Source organism: Myxocyprinus asiaticus, chromosome 11, assembly GCF_019703515.2.
Source record: "Myxocyprinus asiaticus isolate MX2 ecotype Aquarium Trade chromosome 11, UBuf_Myxa_2, whole genome shotgun sequence".
In the NCBI taxonomy this organism is placed as follows: domain Eukaryota; kingdom Metazoa; phylum Chordata; class Actinopteri; order Cypriniformes; family Catostomidae; genus Myxocyprinus; species Myxocyprinus asiaticus.
In genome coordinates, this window is record NC_059354.1 from 8,034,354 (window position 1) to 8,052,022 (window position 17,669).

The 17,669-nt window shown below is 35.6% G+C and overlaps 1 protein-coding gene across 3 annotated transcripts in view; it reads right to left on the reverse strand.

The window, feature by feature from the left end:
* Positions 1–17,669, reverse strand: part of LOC127448133 (coiled-coil domain-containing protein 148-like) — a 69,829-nt gene that overhangs the window by 16,199 nt on the left and 35,961 nt on the right. For all 3 annotated transcript variants that reach the window (XM_051710446.1, XM_051710448.1, XM_051710447.1), the window contains 3 exons: positions 12,768–12,955; positions 10,511–10,649; positions 4,110–4,316 (listed from right to left, as the gene is read on the reverse strand). In XM_051710446.1, the coding sequence (XP_051566406.1) occupies positions 4,110–4,316; positions 10,511–10,649; positions 12,768–12,955 (534 nt within the window). The remainder of the gene's footprint in view (positions 1–4,109; positions 4,317–10,510; positions 10,650–12,767; positions 12,956–17,669) is intronic.

A 17,669-nucleotide genomic window follows, 5' to 3' on the forward strand; every position in this document is an offset into this window, starting at 1 on the left:
TTGAGTTTATTGACGCTTCTCCAGCAAAGTAATTAAAGTAATAAAGCAACCTCATCGTCTGTCCAGACAAAATTGCTCGACGCTTTCGCCATCTTCATTGTTTGTATTCACCGCTCTCTGGAAGAATGCTTAAGTGCGCAGGTGCGTAGTGTTTCTTTACAAAGTGACATCGCCAACTACTGGCCTGGCATGCATAATACAGCATTTTTAGTCATTTTCGCGGATCCGTGTGAACGGGGATCGTTTTGACAACGTTGTTGTCTGTGCAGGAAACTTTTCAAAAACGCAAAGGAAGAACTTTTCCGTTTTTAGTACATTGTTGTCGTGTAAACGTACCCTAAATAACAGAATACAACTTCACACAAACTGACATGACCCTGTTCTGTCTACCTTCAGGTCCCTGTCTGTTTTCTGTTGGTGTGTGTTTGTCATGTGTATGTGTAATTGGATGTCTGTGTTTCTGTTGGCTGTGTGCTTCCCTGTCCCTGCCTCCTCATTACCCTTGTCACTCTCCCTGGTTTAGTCCTTGTTATGTTAATTGCCTTCACCTGTTCCTCATGTGTCTTGCCTATATATTGTGCCTTCCCAATTGTATTTGTCAGATAGTTTTGTGAGTTTAGTTAGTAGGCAGTCTGTTCTTGTTCTTGTTCTTGTTCTTGTTCTTGTTCTTGTTCCTGTTCCTGTTCCTGGTCCTGGTCCTGGTCCTGGTCCTGGTTGGTCGGTCCTAGTTATTTTCCTTACTCTAGTTTATGTTTTGATTTTGTTTTCTCTCCCCCATGAGAGTTTTGTGTTACCTGTTCTGTTTTCAGTTGTTTAATAAAACATATTTGATTTTTTACTCATTCCTGCATCTGGGTCCTCATTCTTGACACATTTTGTGACACAAACCAGAGAACAGAACTTACAAAACATGCCTGAAGATTTTGTAGTTGGAGAATAGATTTCTTTTTATGCCCAGCCTTATTTGTTTGAAACTGAGTTCTCAATCAAACTGAGAGAGATGGAGGAGGGAATGTCCGTCACCTCTCTTCCATCCTGAACCAGTTTTCGAGTGTGACAGACATCCGCCTGAAGAGAGTTAGACCTCAGCAAAACATTCAGTAGGTGTAACATTCAGAATCAAGTAGTTTTTATCCTGCTCATGAGATGCTGACTTCAATATTCTGTTATGCAGATGGGGTTACCCGGCGCAATACCGAAAATAGAAACCAAGCTATTGTCAGAATGTCCCGTTGCTCGTCACGGCTGGTTAGGAAAAAACTCTGATTAACATGTAAAAGATACCTTTTATCACGCGTCGTTTGCCAACAGATTAGTACACGGTGCGACTGTGGCTGCTTTCAGCCTCTTCTGTCTTATCTCTCTCTCAGTTTGATTGTGAACTCGGTTTTATAATAAATAAGGCTGGGCATAGAAATGCATCTATTCTCTGACTACAAACTCTTCAGACATGTTTTATAAGTTCTGTTCTCTGGTTTGTGTGCAGCTGTGGTGAACCTGTTTTTAGATAAAATGAGTTTTTGCTTTAACGCCCCATCTTGCAAAAAGGTGCAGCATAACCACTGTTCTTGTGAACTCTCATGAACTCGCACAGAACAGCAATGGTCGGTGACGAGTTCCATTAAATAATACATTTTGGTTTGTTTCTCACCAAACCTCATTGTATGCTTTCAGAACAATCATGAGTCTCATAGAATAATTTATTAGCCTTCTGAATTCTACTATTGCGTCCTTTTAAAGTTTGAAGATGTAGTTAACATAAACTGCCATTGTGACATCACTGAGCACAACATTTTTTCAAAATTTCTCCCTTTTGTGTTTAGAAAAAGAAAGTCACATTGGGTTATAACAACACAGGGGTGAGCAAAAAATGACTGAATTTTCATTTTTGGGGTGAACTATCCCTTTTAGCTCAATCAACAGCATATGTAACATAATGTTGATTACCACAAAAATGTAACTTCGACTTGTCACTCCTTTTCTCTGTAAAAAAAAAAAAAAAAAGGAACAATCTGGGTTAAAGTGAGGCACTTACAATGGAAGAGAATGGGGCCAATTTCTGGAGGGTTTAAAGGCAGAAATGTGACGCTTATAATATTATAAAAGCACTTGCATTAATTCTTCTGTTAAAACTCAGAAGAATTATTATTATTTGAGCTGTGAAGTCATTTTAATGCTACTTCTAGGGTTTAAAGCATTAAGTTGTCATGGTTACGAAGTTGTAAAATTGGCTAAAACCTTACACAGAAAAGGTTTGTAAGTGATTTTATCACACTAAAATCATGTTAACATGAATATTGTTTATGTCTTGTGGCTATACTTTTGAAACAGTGAGTATTTTAACGTTCACCAATTGGCCCCCATTCACTTCCATTGTAAGTGCCTCACTGGAACCCCTTTTTTTTTTAAAGAAAAATTAATTTTTTGTGGTAATCAACATTATGCCACAAATGCTGTTGATTGAGCTTAGCTTGTATTGAACTCGGAATATTCCTTTAAACACACACGTCAAACACAAATGCGATGTTTAGAATGAACATATTCAGAATACAAGTATACTGCTTACTGCATACCACACAGTATGCTACCAATAGTTTTAAAAATATGTGAAAAAGTATGCAATATGCAATGATAAATGTTTCCAATAGTACTATGCTACATGTCACAAGACTTCATTATGTTACGTTGCATTTGCTTAGTGTTATTTAAACTAATTTTGTGTAAAAATGTCTTCGATAAAAGTTCAATATAAAATTGAGTCAAGAAAAGATGTTTCGAATTGTAGTTGATATTGTTTCAGAGTCGTTTGTCCCATTAGCAAGGGAAGTAGAACTCATAATGCAATGATACTGTAGGATACAGTATTCTAAAAAGTATGCTCTGTTGCTTACTGCACATTTTGCAAATACAGTATTCAATGTATGTTGGATTGTCTTATTTGGATTAGACTGGTTTAACTGGTTTGACTTTGGATTATCATTTCCCTGTAATTCCGAACTCAAACTATACATCTTAGGTAAGATGCTTTTATATTAAATAAACTTGGTAAGAAAGAATCTAAAAAAACTGAAAATAACTTTGGCATAATGACATATGTTTGTTTGTGGATATGGCATCTCTCACACACAATCTGTTCATTTTACACACACAGCAACAGCCTGTCATCACAACAAGTGTGTGTGTGTGTGTGTAAAGCAAAGGGGAATCACAGCCCAGTGATCTTCTAAATATTCCACAGTGTTTCAAGTCAGCAGTGTTACAGTTGAGCAGAAACAGAGCAGTGTATCTCAAAGCAAAGAAAGAAATCAACACCTTGTGTGAATCAGTACTAATGTTTTCTCATGCCGTTTCCTCAGTCAATGCAGATATACAGTATGAGCTCTCTCATTTCATTACAGATGACAGGAGAGAAAAACCTGAAAGAATCTCACAACACTGCCTGCCACCTAATAGCATCATATATCAACATTAGTCCTGCCCCAGAAATGAGCGCAAAACACACTATCAATAAAATACTATATCATGTATTTTAGAATGACTGGAACCTTTTGGTCAGCTGACCAATCAGGATCCCAGAACTATACTGTTTTATACAGATTCATCTTTTTTCACTTTGTTTGCATTGTAGTTACAATACAGAAGAAAAACAAGTTTAATTGTCATTAGTAGTTTTGTTGTTTCACAAAATGTATTTATCTACATTTAACATATATACTATTTTAAGTTTAAAATACTCATCATGTTTTAGTTTTAACAACTAAATTATACTGAGTAAATCCAACAAAATGTAATCATGTTAATTCTACTTAATTCAAATACTGTACATACATGATACATCATGTAATCCTTATGGGTTAACTCAGTACTCTTCAACTTGACAAATTTTTTTAAGCTTTAAATTGAGGCAATATCAATAGTCATTATATTGAAAAGACGGACTGTGATATTTATTAAAACATCCCCTTTTGTATTTTGCATAAGGAAGAAAGTCATACTGGTTTGAATGACATGAGGGTGAGTACATTTTGACAGAATTTTCATTTTTGGGGGAACTATCCTTTCAAGACTGAGGTGGTATAAAGGCTATATTAAGGTGTTGAATGTCAAACCTTCTCTCTAAGCTGCAGGCAGATATTGTGCTGGTGTAAGCGCTGCTTCTGAAGCTCCTGCTGCTGTAGATGATTGATTCTGGACTCGTCCAGCACGCTCAAGGCCCTCAGGAGCAGCTCAGAATGGTCCCGCTGCCAGCCCTGCAGTATAAGATGCCTCTGAGCCACGCTGAAATGATACCAGTCATTGCAGCGCTCATGTGCAGCCTGCAACACAACACACACTTACAGTGACAAATCTACAGGCATGACCAGAAAACACATATTGTCTTTATGTCTATATGAGTGGAGAGTTCTTCCAGGAACACACTCAAGCTTCTGCAATAAGAACAATACTTGGCATCTCATCCTAAACTTGCAAAATCTAATTTACAAAAATGTATATGGCAGTGAGGATAACCCATGAATCCATTCTACTGTTCCTGGACCACTTCAAGGCCTGTTCATATCAAATCTGATGCAAATCCATGAAATTATTTGCAAGCAAATTTTCACCCCAAAACCATTCACACCAAGTCTAATGCCACATTTCTGTCATGCTCTGAATGGATGTTGAGTCTGGTGCACAGAGTCACTCTCCTACAAATCCATCAGCATTCCCAGATTTCCTCATATCTGACTGCAGTAATGTGTGTGGGGATACGACAAGCTGAATTGTCTTTTAATCAAGTTCAGATATGAATGATATATATCTATAATTCAATTTTACACTAGTTCAAATGCTAATTCTTGATATGAGCAATGGAATTACTGCAGGTGAATATGCTCATTTTTTATTTCAGTAATTACACTGTATTTGCACTAGTAAAACTGTTTCTTCTTGATATAAATAATGAAGTCATTCCTGTTTTTTTATTATTATTATTTATGTATTTATTTATTTTATCTGTAACGTGTACTATTGACTCTTTTATATAAAAAATTACATTTTTAATAGTGCAAATGTCCATTCCTGATATCAAAAAATACAATTATAACTAGTAAAAATGCACATTTTTAATATCTGTTAATTTCAGATATCTGTGATTTGATTGTAACTAAAAAAGCCTTTTACAATATTTTTAATTACTCTTATTTATTGATCTGAAATCAAATTCTTGATATCTGAAGTACCAAATCTAACATGCTGAAATACATTTACAGATATCAAAATTTTTTACTTGTTGTAGTTTGATTTGAATTACTAGTTTTATACTAGTTTGTACATGTTGAAAAAAAAATCTATTCAAAGATAATGGCAAAATTTAAATGGATGCAAACTAGTTCTAAAATATATTTCTTTTACATGTAACTTAGAGTCATTTAGCCCTCCATATTTTTTTTTTTTTTTTTGTGCAAATATATTTACTGATAAAGAATTATCATTTTAACTAGTAAAAATTGAATTGTAGATATTTATTATAATTCATATCCTGCATGTGATCAAATGACGAAAGGGCTTGCAATAGATATACAGTACTGTGGAAAAGTTTTAGGCACTTGTGAAAAATGTTGCATATTGAGGATGTCTTCAAAAATATTGCCATAAATAGTTTTCATTTGTCACTTAATGTCATACAAAGTCCAGTAAACATTAAAAAAATAAAAATAAATGTAATCAATATTCGGTGTGACCACCTTTGCCTTTAAAACAGCACCAGTTCTCCTAGGGACACCTGGACACAGTTTTCTTTGGTTGTCGGCAGATAGGATGTTCCAAGCTTATTGGAGAATTCACCACAGTTCTTCTATTTATGCTTCTATCTCAATTGCTTCTGTCTCTTTATGTAATCTCAGACTGACAAGATGTTCAGTGGGGGGGCTCTGCCATCTGTTGCAGGGCTCCCTGTTCTTCTGTTCTAATCTTTTCTATTTCCTATTGACACACTACAGCTGAAGATATAAATAACCATCTTAAGACAAATGCTTTTGTGAAACATCTTATGTGCCTAAGACTTTTGCACAGTACTGTAAATAAATAATTTCTTACTAGTTAAAATTCTAAATAGACATCAGATAGTAAAAATTATAATTTTTAATATCAATAATTACATTGTCACTAGATGCCTGATGTCATCAACTGAATTATAACCAGTAAAAAACACAAATGTTTTAAGAATTAATGTTTTTACTAGTGCAAATCTAATTACTGATCTAAATTTTTAGTTTATTTTTTATTGCTGTTAACATTAGCAATAATTGTAAATTGTAAATATCTATCATTCATATCCTGCACATGATTAAACATCAAAAGGGTTTGCTATAGTGGGGAATGAGATTGTGTAAGTGTGTCTGTTTTGCCTCTTCTGTCTCTATATACTGTGCATGCATTTATGTGGGGTGTATTTGAGTGTGTGAAGGATGATTTGTGTCCCTATTTTGTGAGGAGCACATATGTTGAAGATCATGCTGTCATGTTGTGTTAACAATCTAGCCACATAGAAACATCACAAGAGCTTTTAGAGAGACTGTTAGGGCATATTGACCAGCAGAGGGCAGAACACATCTGACGACACACAGGCGCATGACTGTAATGATGGTGAATTGTTCTTTTAAGTCAGTACTCTGCAATAAATCAGTTGAACTGATTTGCAGATCCTACTGAATGGCACATGGGATTGAAGGAATCTAATTTTGATGTAGTACCAACAATACCATGATCAGTTTAATATTTATAAACTTTGTAGTTAAGATTTGTTCTTTTAATTATTTTTTTTTTTTTTTAAATTTGCATCTCTATCAGTATCAGTCTGGTTAATGTGTAATGATACACAGTGAAAAGAGTTGACATAATATAAGCATGATGTTTGATTGATTTGTGTGATAATATCTGGTCTCTGTGCTCTCGCTCTCTCTCTCTCTCTCTCTCTCTCTCTCTCTCTGCGTATCTCTAATTGAGTCTGAAATGAAATCAAGTAATCACATTTGATCAAACTGATGACAGCAGATGCTAAACAGATTTCTGTACTCTGTACTCTATACCAGAATAACAGAAAGATCATGAAATCAGATTTAGCTAATAACAATTTAATGAGGAAATGGTGGTTCTTATATGAAACCATTCAACAACATTCATTTAGACCTGTCTTCATTGACAGTGAATATGCCTTCTTGGATGAATATGAGAAAAGTGGGACACTGTAGGTAATTAAAATTTTCCTGGGACTTTTAATTATGATCCAAATGCCATTTAACCTGACATCATTCATTTACAGAAAGCTTAGGATGTCTTCTACCTTTATCAAAAGCAAAAATTGAGGAATACTAAATACTGGGAGGAAGAACCTTGAAGAGCCTCTTTTGACAAAATCCCAGATTTTTTTAGCCCCCCTACATTTTTCAGTCAGACAGTGAAACGACCTAGGGGAACTCCCACCCGCCAGCCATATACTGTATACATGTAGAAATTACATCGAAAAAAATAATTTTCCTACAATTAGAGCAATTAAAGCTTGAAGTGCCACCTTCCTGTTTGCATTCAATATTACAGACAATATTAATAGTCACAGTCAATATTGATATATGTGATTAATTTGATTAATCACTAAATCTTGTAATTAATTCAATTCAAAGTTTTCATTGAATGACAGCCCAAATTGTAATGATATTTTCCATATAGTTTAGAAGTGGGAATTCAAGCGGTAAAGTGCTCTTTACTCTCTGTTCTCTCTTCTCTCTGCTTTTTATTTGCAGTTCTGTTACTGTCTGTGTCTCTCTCTCTCTCTCTCTCTGTGTGTGTGTGTGTGTGGGTGCATGTGTGTGTGTGTGTGTGTTTGTGTGTGTCAGTTGAGACTGACAGGATGACAGGTTTCTGACAGCACGGCAGGCATTCTGACAGTTGTCATGGTGATGCCAGCAGAGGTTGCGGCAAGAGAAGCCTGGCTTGAGTGTGCGTGTGTGTGTGTGTGTATGTGTGTGTGTGTGTGTGTGTGAGTGAGTGTGTATGGGTGACTCTGCAGATCCTGCAGTCTGCAGAGCACATCACACCTGACTAGAGAGCGATAAGCTGTGTTCCGATTCACAAGTTCACTACTCCCTACATACTGAGCAGGGGAAATCGGTAGAAGCTCACTTCACGACAAAGTCTGTTCACTTGGAACGTCACCAAACACAGACAACATTTGAGTCACGCAGATTAGGGGTTTCCAGCATGATGACATAATATAATCAAGGAAAGAAATACTGTATAAACATAATATAAATAAATAGATTTTCATATATGAGTGTTTCTTCAGCTTCAGGCACTTTTAGCAGTGTGGCTTTCTAGAAAGTAAAGCCTTGTTTAAACATTTTCTCACACTTTCACTAGTTTATTTAATTTGTTTGCTAGCAATGTCCAACACTGTATGTACATGCATGATGCATCACAGAAAAAAGTCATGAACATTTTTCATGGTTTTTATTAACACCACATTACTATAGTTAAAACATGGTTAATTTTGCCTGGATTAAACCTTTCTCTAAACTCCCCGACCTTCACCGTGACCAAATCACTGTGAGGAAATCAACCTTAATATTCATTTTTAAGTAGTATTAAACTAAATATGAATAGAGGAGACAGGAAACAAGATGGGAAAAAGTGGGACAAAAGGTGAAATCAAACACGGGTCATCCGCTTGATAAAAGCATAACCACACCACTGTTGTTACATCCCACGCCTCTGCAGCGACACTTGGGGTGCAGTCTTCAATTTCTGTTTCCACCAGACTATTGGAGTGCAAATAGTTGCGCTGTGTGGCAGGTGCTATTTACACCTAATGCAAATAGTCATGCTGAACATTTTATGTATCCTAAATACACAAGAAAATTATATTTTCACACTTTTAGATTGATGCCCAATAAAAATATTATGCTAACAAATTATATTTACCTTTAATTTTTTTTTTTTTTTCTTCAAACAACACTTGTCTCATATTTCATCTCAAGCGTGCTCTTCACTGACACTTTTGTCGACTTGGTTAACAAGTACACTAACTTTTGAAAATAACTTTATTAAAGGCTAAATTGTTTAGTGTGGTGGAAATGATGCCACAACTGTGGTGTGGGATAGTCATTATTTTTGAAAAATTGATAGAAATCATTTCACACAATACATATTGAAATGGTTTATGTTTATTTCACTCTGTTTAGATAATCATAGTTTTAAACATGCAGTCATTTGCATTTTTATCAAGGATTTTCAAAGTTTAGTATTGAACGTCTGGGGCTGGAACAAAACAGTAAAATGTACACAAAAGGCATTTGAAAAATACCAACAATAAATGATGGTAAAATGTTTCCAATTCATTTTTAATGTGACCTTCATATATAAAAAAAAAATGAAATCTGCTCATTTTAATGAACCCCTGGGTCATTAAATTGCCTGAAGTTGAAGAAACACCCATATACAGTATGTATATATGAATCTATATATACATCAAAGTGAATACATTTTTTAAACATACAGTGTTGTTCAAGTCCACACTGAATTTATATCAAATTAAATTTCAATTGAATGTAAAAAGAACTCTTACATCATAAAATAAGTCAGACATATTTCAGACTATGCACTCTTTCTAGGTCCCTAATCAATGTAAGTAAATTTATGACACTGATTATGTGAACTCTTTGTACAGATGGTCAGATTTCTTTGTTTCCATAGAAAGACACAAGATGATCTTCTGAACATTCTCAAGTCATGATGGATAACATGATCATCAGGTTTTGTTCATGCTATCATTAATGCAAGAGAAGGACCAATAAAACACTGAAAAAGTCTTAAATTCATGTTAATTTTTAAATTGAACTTTTCTCTCAAAGTAGTTTCCTGATATTCTATTTTGCCATTAAATTCTATTTGTGATTAAATGAGAAAAATGCAAAGCAAAATGTGAAGCATTTTTAAAAGTGGAATCAGACTTTTGACCGGCAATGTATATTATTGTATATTTGAATTAAATTGGATAATTTGTCATTCTTGTTATACTTATCATACAACGTTTAGAAATAAATTACTAAATCACATAATAATATGAAATGTGATTTGGTTAATTTACAATATTTATACAGTATTTCTTGATAACATTGTTAAAGGTACAACAAAAAACTGCCTAGTATACACTCCTCAGATGAATGAAACAAAAACACTGGACCTTCAACTTCATTGCATTTTTTAGGCAAACTTCATTTAGTACTGAGGTGGTGCACAATAACAGACAGGTACATTTTCCTGTCTGCTTCCTGTAAAGTAAACTAGAAATGTACACTTGTTCCCTATGCCCTTTGAAGTGCCCTACAGACACTCCATAAATGTTCCCTATGATTAGGAATCTCACTTAAGATGGCTAAATACACTTTTGAAGTTAACTTCATAGGACAGGGCGACTGGAACATACGCAGAGAGATACAGAGAGAGCGAGTGTTCTTTCTGAATGAGTACTGACCAGTTCCTGAGGGCTTATATGTGGCAGCGCTCTCTGGAGCATGTTTGTGCAGAGCGCGTGCTGGTTCCTAAGGGCTGGAGAATACTGACTCACTATGTGCTTGAAAAACTCGTGATCCACCTCATTCCAGCCACAATTCCTGAAACATACACACACATATTCACATTTTTACACACTGTATACAGATGACCCTTTTCAGATAATGCTTCCCAAAAAAACAATATTATGGGTTCAATACAAGTTAAGCATAATTGACAGAATTTGTTGCATATTGTTGATTACTTTGGAATTGTCCCTCCTTTTCTTAAAAAAAGCAAAAATCTAGGTTGCAATGAGACACTTACAATGGAAGTGGGGCCAATCTATAAATGTTAAAATTAGAGGTGGACCAATAGTGAATTATGCAGATCCCGATAACTAAGCTGGTGGAAAACGTTGATAACCCATTAATCGACCGATAGTTTTTTTAAACTGATTTATATAACAATAAAAAATATATTATTCTTTCCTTACTATGAAGGGCACAGACACTGAGGCTCCAAAATAAATAAAATCCCAAAAGCAGTTTATTGTGCAACCAAAATCCCAATAATAACCAGAGAAATTAAGATTTGGCGCATAATGCAGGAATTTTTACTTTAAGCAAGCCCAAAATACACCTGGGACTATTATTTTGAAATTACAGAGATTTGGCTACGTAACAATAATCTATATGTGAGTATTTACCTAATGACGATTTTAATAGCCTATAGATTCACCAGATTAAGAGTTTTTTTATGTATATATTTCACCAGATGAAGTTTATTGACAGGGAATAAATAAAAAAGTGGAAAAAATTCAAATAAAATATTGGCAACTATCGGATATATTTTTTCCGATAACCAATAGTTCCAAAAAGCAACTATCGGTACCGATTAATCGGTAAAACTGATATATCGGTCTACCTCTAGTTAAAATACTCACTGTTTCAAAATTATACCCGTAAGATGTAAACAATATGCATGCTAACATTATTTTAGTGTGATAAAATCCATTACTAACCTTGTCTGTGTAAAGTTATATCCGATTTTACTTCTTTTCCTAGCGCACACTAGCTCGGCTCCTTTGATGTTCTGAAGCTATGTTCAGACTGACAGTACAAATCCGATTTTTGGTGTATCCGATCGGAATCCGATCTTCATGATTGATTGTCCACACTATGTATCGCAACTGATCAGATCCGATTTGTGTGTCCCGTGGCATATCTGCATTGGTTGCCATAGCAATGACATTGCGTCAGTACACACACACAAAAAAACAAAACAACAACAACAACATGGAGGGGCATGGAATAGAGATTTAAGTTTATAACAAGGCAGTGTGTAGCTGTGATGCTGAATTACTGCTTAATGAGGAGATGGAGGAGGCTGGCATTCGCCACTTTAATTTGTACTGCCATCTCCGCCTTTATCATAGTTCAAAGTATTGTGTGGTCCAGACAGACTAGCAGTGACTGGTGGACTTGTGTGTTAGCCACCTTTGATGAACGACATGGCTGTCGAACTTCAGAATCCACGCGGGAAGTTTCCATTAATAATATTCTCATTAATAATATAAAAAGCTAGACCTACACTCCACCATCACATAGGACTTACAGTCTGAACATAGCATGAGTCGCCAACAGGTCTGCGACAAAAGTCTCGGAGCACATGACCAACAGTGGTAAGAGTTAATCTGTCACAGAACACACAGTGAGTGAGTGTGTGTGTGTGTGTGTGTGTGTGTGTGTGTGTAAGCAGCCCCCTACGGTAAGCCTGGAGTGTGTTCAGTTGAAAGTGTTGTGCTCATAAGGTTGCAAGTGTCACAACTTTAACTGGGATCATAGAGCTGCAGGAAGTGTACCACCCAATTCACACCTGGTTATAAGATGCACTTCGGGTCATCCGATCACAAGTGGACAGCACAAAATACATGTGTAAACGGGTATAAAACGTTATATAATCAGATCACAAAAAACGCTTTTGGAGATAGTCAGAATTATACAGTATTTAAGCACATCAGATTTGTAGTGTAAACACTGATCCATCCTGAATTGTCCTGCACAGCAGCGAGGAACTGCCTTCTTACCTGTCAATCAATCATTGTGCTAAAAGAAAGGTTTCAAACTTTTCCAGATAAAATCTAAAATGTCTCTCATGCCTTTAATTACATTTACATTACATCTCAAAATTGCAGTATTTAACATGTCCGCTACATTCCACGAAAGAATGTCTGTCACCTGTCCATGCCCTGCAGTCTGTCCTGCACTGTCTGTAGTCTGTGTTTATATTTGTCAGTGAGAGAGATGAAGCTGTTGATCAGATCTGATCTGAGGTCAGGATACGGACAGTCTGCTGTGATGATCTCTTTTGGAATCTTCTCCAGATCTGATACAGGATCTCCCATCACAGCAGAAAGCAGCCGCTCCTACATGACAAAAACATGATACACTGTGTTCCTTTTCAATACCACTAAAACTGTTTCATCTTACATGACTGCTATAATTTAATTACACATTTTGACACATTTACACACTGACTGTCATAATACCACTTGTCTGAATGTGTCATTAAAAACCCCATGAAATCTAAATTGGAGTTTTGTGTCTTTTAGTTCATACCTGTTAGTTTTAGTTCCCAGAAGTTGCTCAGATTAACTGTAAACAAATCCATTAAAATGAGTCAACTTGAAAAACCAGAAAAACTCATTTTCATGGTCATATGAAAATAGATTCTTCAAGTAACATTTGCAGGTCACCGCTTTTTACAATGTACTTCTGTTTAGCAATAGCCAAAAGCAAATCATGTTTATTGAAAAAAATTGGACAAGCACTCAGTATGACCCCACCCCCCCCCCCATTCACTTCCTGTTTAAACAGGAATTAAATCATGAAAGAAAAAATAAAAGGGGGTTTATTAATGACTAAGTAATATACAGATGCATTATAAATCATTGATATGCAGTTATAAGAACATGAAAAAAGGGGCAGCTTTCATGTAATAATTGCCAAATAGTGAGCATTTCAACTTACATGTTATAAATCCTTAAATACACTTATTCATTGGAATGGGAATTGTAAGGAATTTAATGATTCCAGTTCCAAATTGTCTTAACGATTCTGATTCCTTTATAATTCCATTAAAGGGATAGTTCACCCAAAAATGAAAATTCTCTCATCATTTACTCAACCTCATGATGTCCCAGGTGTGTATGACTTTTTTTCTTCACCTTTTTTCTTCTTTTCTTCATTTGAATTAAAATAGAAAAATATCTTAGCTCAGTAGCTCCTTAAAATGCAAGTGGATGGTGATCCGACTTATGAAGCTCCAAAAATCACAGACAGTCAGCATAAACGTTAGACTCCAGTGGTTAAATTAAAGGGATAATTCACACAAAAATTTAAATTCAGTCACTGTTTAGTCACCCCTGTGTTGACATAACCCCAGTATGAATTTCTTTCTTTTTCTTAACACAAAGGAAGAAATTGCGAAAAAAATGTAGTGCTCAGTGATGTCATACAATGGCAGTTTATGCTGACCACCTCTTCAAGCTTCACAAGCACAAAAAGTATAAATCAGAAGTCTAATAAATTATTCCATGAGACTCATGATTGTTTTGAAAACATACGATAAGGTTTGGTGCGAAACAAACAAAATCAAATGTATTATTTAGTGAAACTGTTGACCGACCGTTTCTCTCCTCTGCGCATTTATGAGACTGCACAAGACCACTAGTTCACGCAGCCTGTTGGCGAAATGGGGCGTTCAAGTGAAAACGTGTTTTGTTTATCTAAAAACAGGTCTGCCACAGTGATACTAAAGAACAGAACCAGAGATTATTTAGCAGAGATGGGCCACTTCTATTAAAATTAATGGGAGGAATTGGAACACTCAACCAAGGAGCTCTGAGTGCCCAACGGTCAACAGATGTAGAAAGGAAGCGTCATGAGTATTTTGTTGATCCATGTTTTTCATGTCTTTTATTTTGAAATTCTAGTTCTTGTTCCCTAGTCATATGATGTCCTGAGTTCTGTTTGTTCATTGGTTTATGTTGTCCCATGTCATGTATTTAACCCTCATGTTTTCCATTGTCCATTGTCAAGTATTGTTGAATGTGGATGTGTTTTGTGCTTCAAAGTCAAGTCAAGTCATTTATGTTTATGTTTTTGTTTTGTTTTATACTCACATTTGGATACTGCACCTTGTAAATAAACTGCACTTGGGTTCTCTTTACATCATGCCAGCGCACATCGTTACAGGAAGTCCCACCTCACAGGTAAAAGAGCCAATAATTTTTTAGATACAGACATCGCCTGTCAATCAACTCTAGAACAAGCATGTGCATTAGCTATACAAGCCAGGAAAATTGCATGCTTTAGCGAAATATGAGGTAAAGAATCACAATTTATGATTCCAGTATTGTCAGATTTTATTGCTGATTTGAAATCTGTTCTTTGATCGTAATCTTGACCAACCGTTTTTGAGATTTTGGTCTTTCTCAATTCAAGCAGATAGGAACCATGACTGGAAATAACCTCTCGAGAACTTTCAAAGATTGCCGACAGTGGACTGACTTGCTAGAAAAACTTTGACAGAACACAACACTAGCACACAAACCAGAGAACCGAACTTACAAAAGCATGTCTGAAGAGTTTGTAGTCCAAGAATAGATGCATTTATATGCCCTGCCTTATCTTTTTTTAACCCGAGTATTCAATAAAACAGAGAGTACTGTAGGCGGGAATGTCTGTCACCTGTTCTCCATTCCATATGAGCGATACCTCAGCAAAACATTCAGTAGGTGTGACATTCTCTGCCAAAATCAAGTAGTTTGTAAGCGTCTCATGATATACTGGCTTCAATATACTGTTATGAGAGCGTTTTTGGACCGGTGACAGTTCACAGCAGGCGGGGTTACCCAGCGTGTTGCCAAAAATAGAAACCAAGCGAATGACAGATTGTACCATCGTGCGTCACGGCTAGTTAGAACAAAAACTCTGAATAACATAGAAAAGATACTTTTTATTGTGTGTCGTTTGTCGTCAGGTTAGGACATGTTGTGACTGTGGCTGCCTTCAGCCTCCTCTGGAGTCTGAAAACTGGAAAATCCTGCCTTTGGAGGCTGTATACAGAGGTATGATGAAAATATGGTGCTCTTAAATCTTTCCTGAGATCAGTTCCCTTAAGAGTTTCATTCATTCATAAACACTGTCGGTTAAGCCATTACTGATTATGTTTTTCGGATGCAGCCTATCCCTCTCAGTTTGACTGAGTACTCCGGCTAAAAAATGTATGAATTAATAAGGCTGGGCATAGAAATGCATCTATTCCCTGACTAAAAACTCTTCAGACATGTTTTGTAAGTTCTGTTCTCTGGTTTGTGTTCAGCTGTGTTGTGTTCTGTTGTCACTATCGCTGTGGCAGACCTGTTTTTAGATAAACAAAAGGCGTTTTCGCTTGACCCTCCATTTCTCCAGCTGGCTGCGTGAACTGTTTGTCTCGTGAAGTCTCATGAACGCGCACAGGAGAGCAATGGTCGGTCAACATTTACACTAATACATTAGATTTTGGTTTGTTTCTCACCAAACCTTATCATTTGCATTCATAATAATTATGTTTCTCATGGAATAATTTATTAGATTTTTTATTTATACTTGTGTGTCCTTTTGAAGCTTGAAGAGGTGGTCAGCATAAACTGCCATTGTATGACATCACTGAGCACAAAATTTTTTCAAAATGTATCCCTGTGTTAAGAAAAAAAAAGAAAGTCATACTGGGTTGTAACAACATGGGTGAGTAAACAATGACTGAATTTTCATTTTTGGGTAAACTATCCCTTTAATGTCTTCTAAAGCAACACGATCGCTTTTGGTGTGAAAAAGATCAATATTTAAGTACTGTTTTAACTCTAAATCATTGCTTCCAGTCAGCAGTGGTATGCGTGTGTGATGTAATCGTGTTAGCACGTGAGACACGATAGAACTGATGCACATGAGTCACAGCTGGAAGAGCAGCGCTGTTTACAACTGAGTAGGAGGAACACTGAACAGAAGCTTCATTAGAAGATCTTTATTTATCTGTTTCTTTACTCACAATAATTCATTTGTGTGCTTATCCTTGATGTCTTTTGAGCATGCTCAGTTTAATCACTGACCCTACAACACCCCAAATTCTTTGACAAGGAATATCTTCTTTTTAAATATCAATATTTACATATCATAAATACATTATATATATAACATTTTCATCAGGATGTTGGATTGTATGTTATTTTATTTTGACCTTACCATACTAGTTGACAAAATAACTGCATACGATTGTCCATTTACTGCATTTTCTGTGGAAACTTTGTGAACCACTGTGAAATGGAAGTTTACATTTTACGGTTGTAAGTCCATAAAGCCAGGCTCTACCATGGAAAATCAGGAAATATGTGGGAATTTAAATCTTTGATTTCAGCTCATATCTTTAACAATGTTATCCATTGTTAAAGTCATGGAAAGGTCTTGAAAATTCATGGGTCAAAATCTGTGGGAACCTTGTGAGGTTGAGCACTTTGAATTTCATATTGTTGCATCTGCTACTGAGCATGCCCACTGGAGAAGCATTGTGGCAGAAGACACTACCCTCAATCCCCTGCTCTTGAATTTATTTAAGTGTGTTTGGTCAAAGCATGCTGACTTATGATGACATGTAAATATTTTGTAAATAATCTGTTTTGAAATAATAGATGTTTTAGCTCTTTATGTGTTTTTAATTATGTTTTGCTGTAAAAAGTTTTGTTTAAAGTCACCATCAGGGTGAATAGTGTTCGCTTTGATAAAGTTTCTTTAATTATGAAGTTGACTCAGCTCCTTAAAGTTTGAATAACTTGTTATCTTCACCACCTTTTAAATTAGACCAACTATTTAGTCTGTTAGTGAACTTATATCGAAATATAGATCTGCTTAAAAATAATTTTTGAAAATTATGGACAGCATAATAAACATTGAACTTAATAAACACTGACATTTTTGCGTTCATTGAACTTATTGTATTAAGTTCATGTAACTTAAGATCCAACTTGAATTGTTAAGTTGGTTAAACTAATTTGCCTGAAGTTGAGTAAACTCAAAAATGCTCGCAGCTGGTTGCCTAACTTT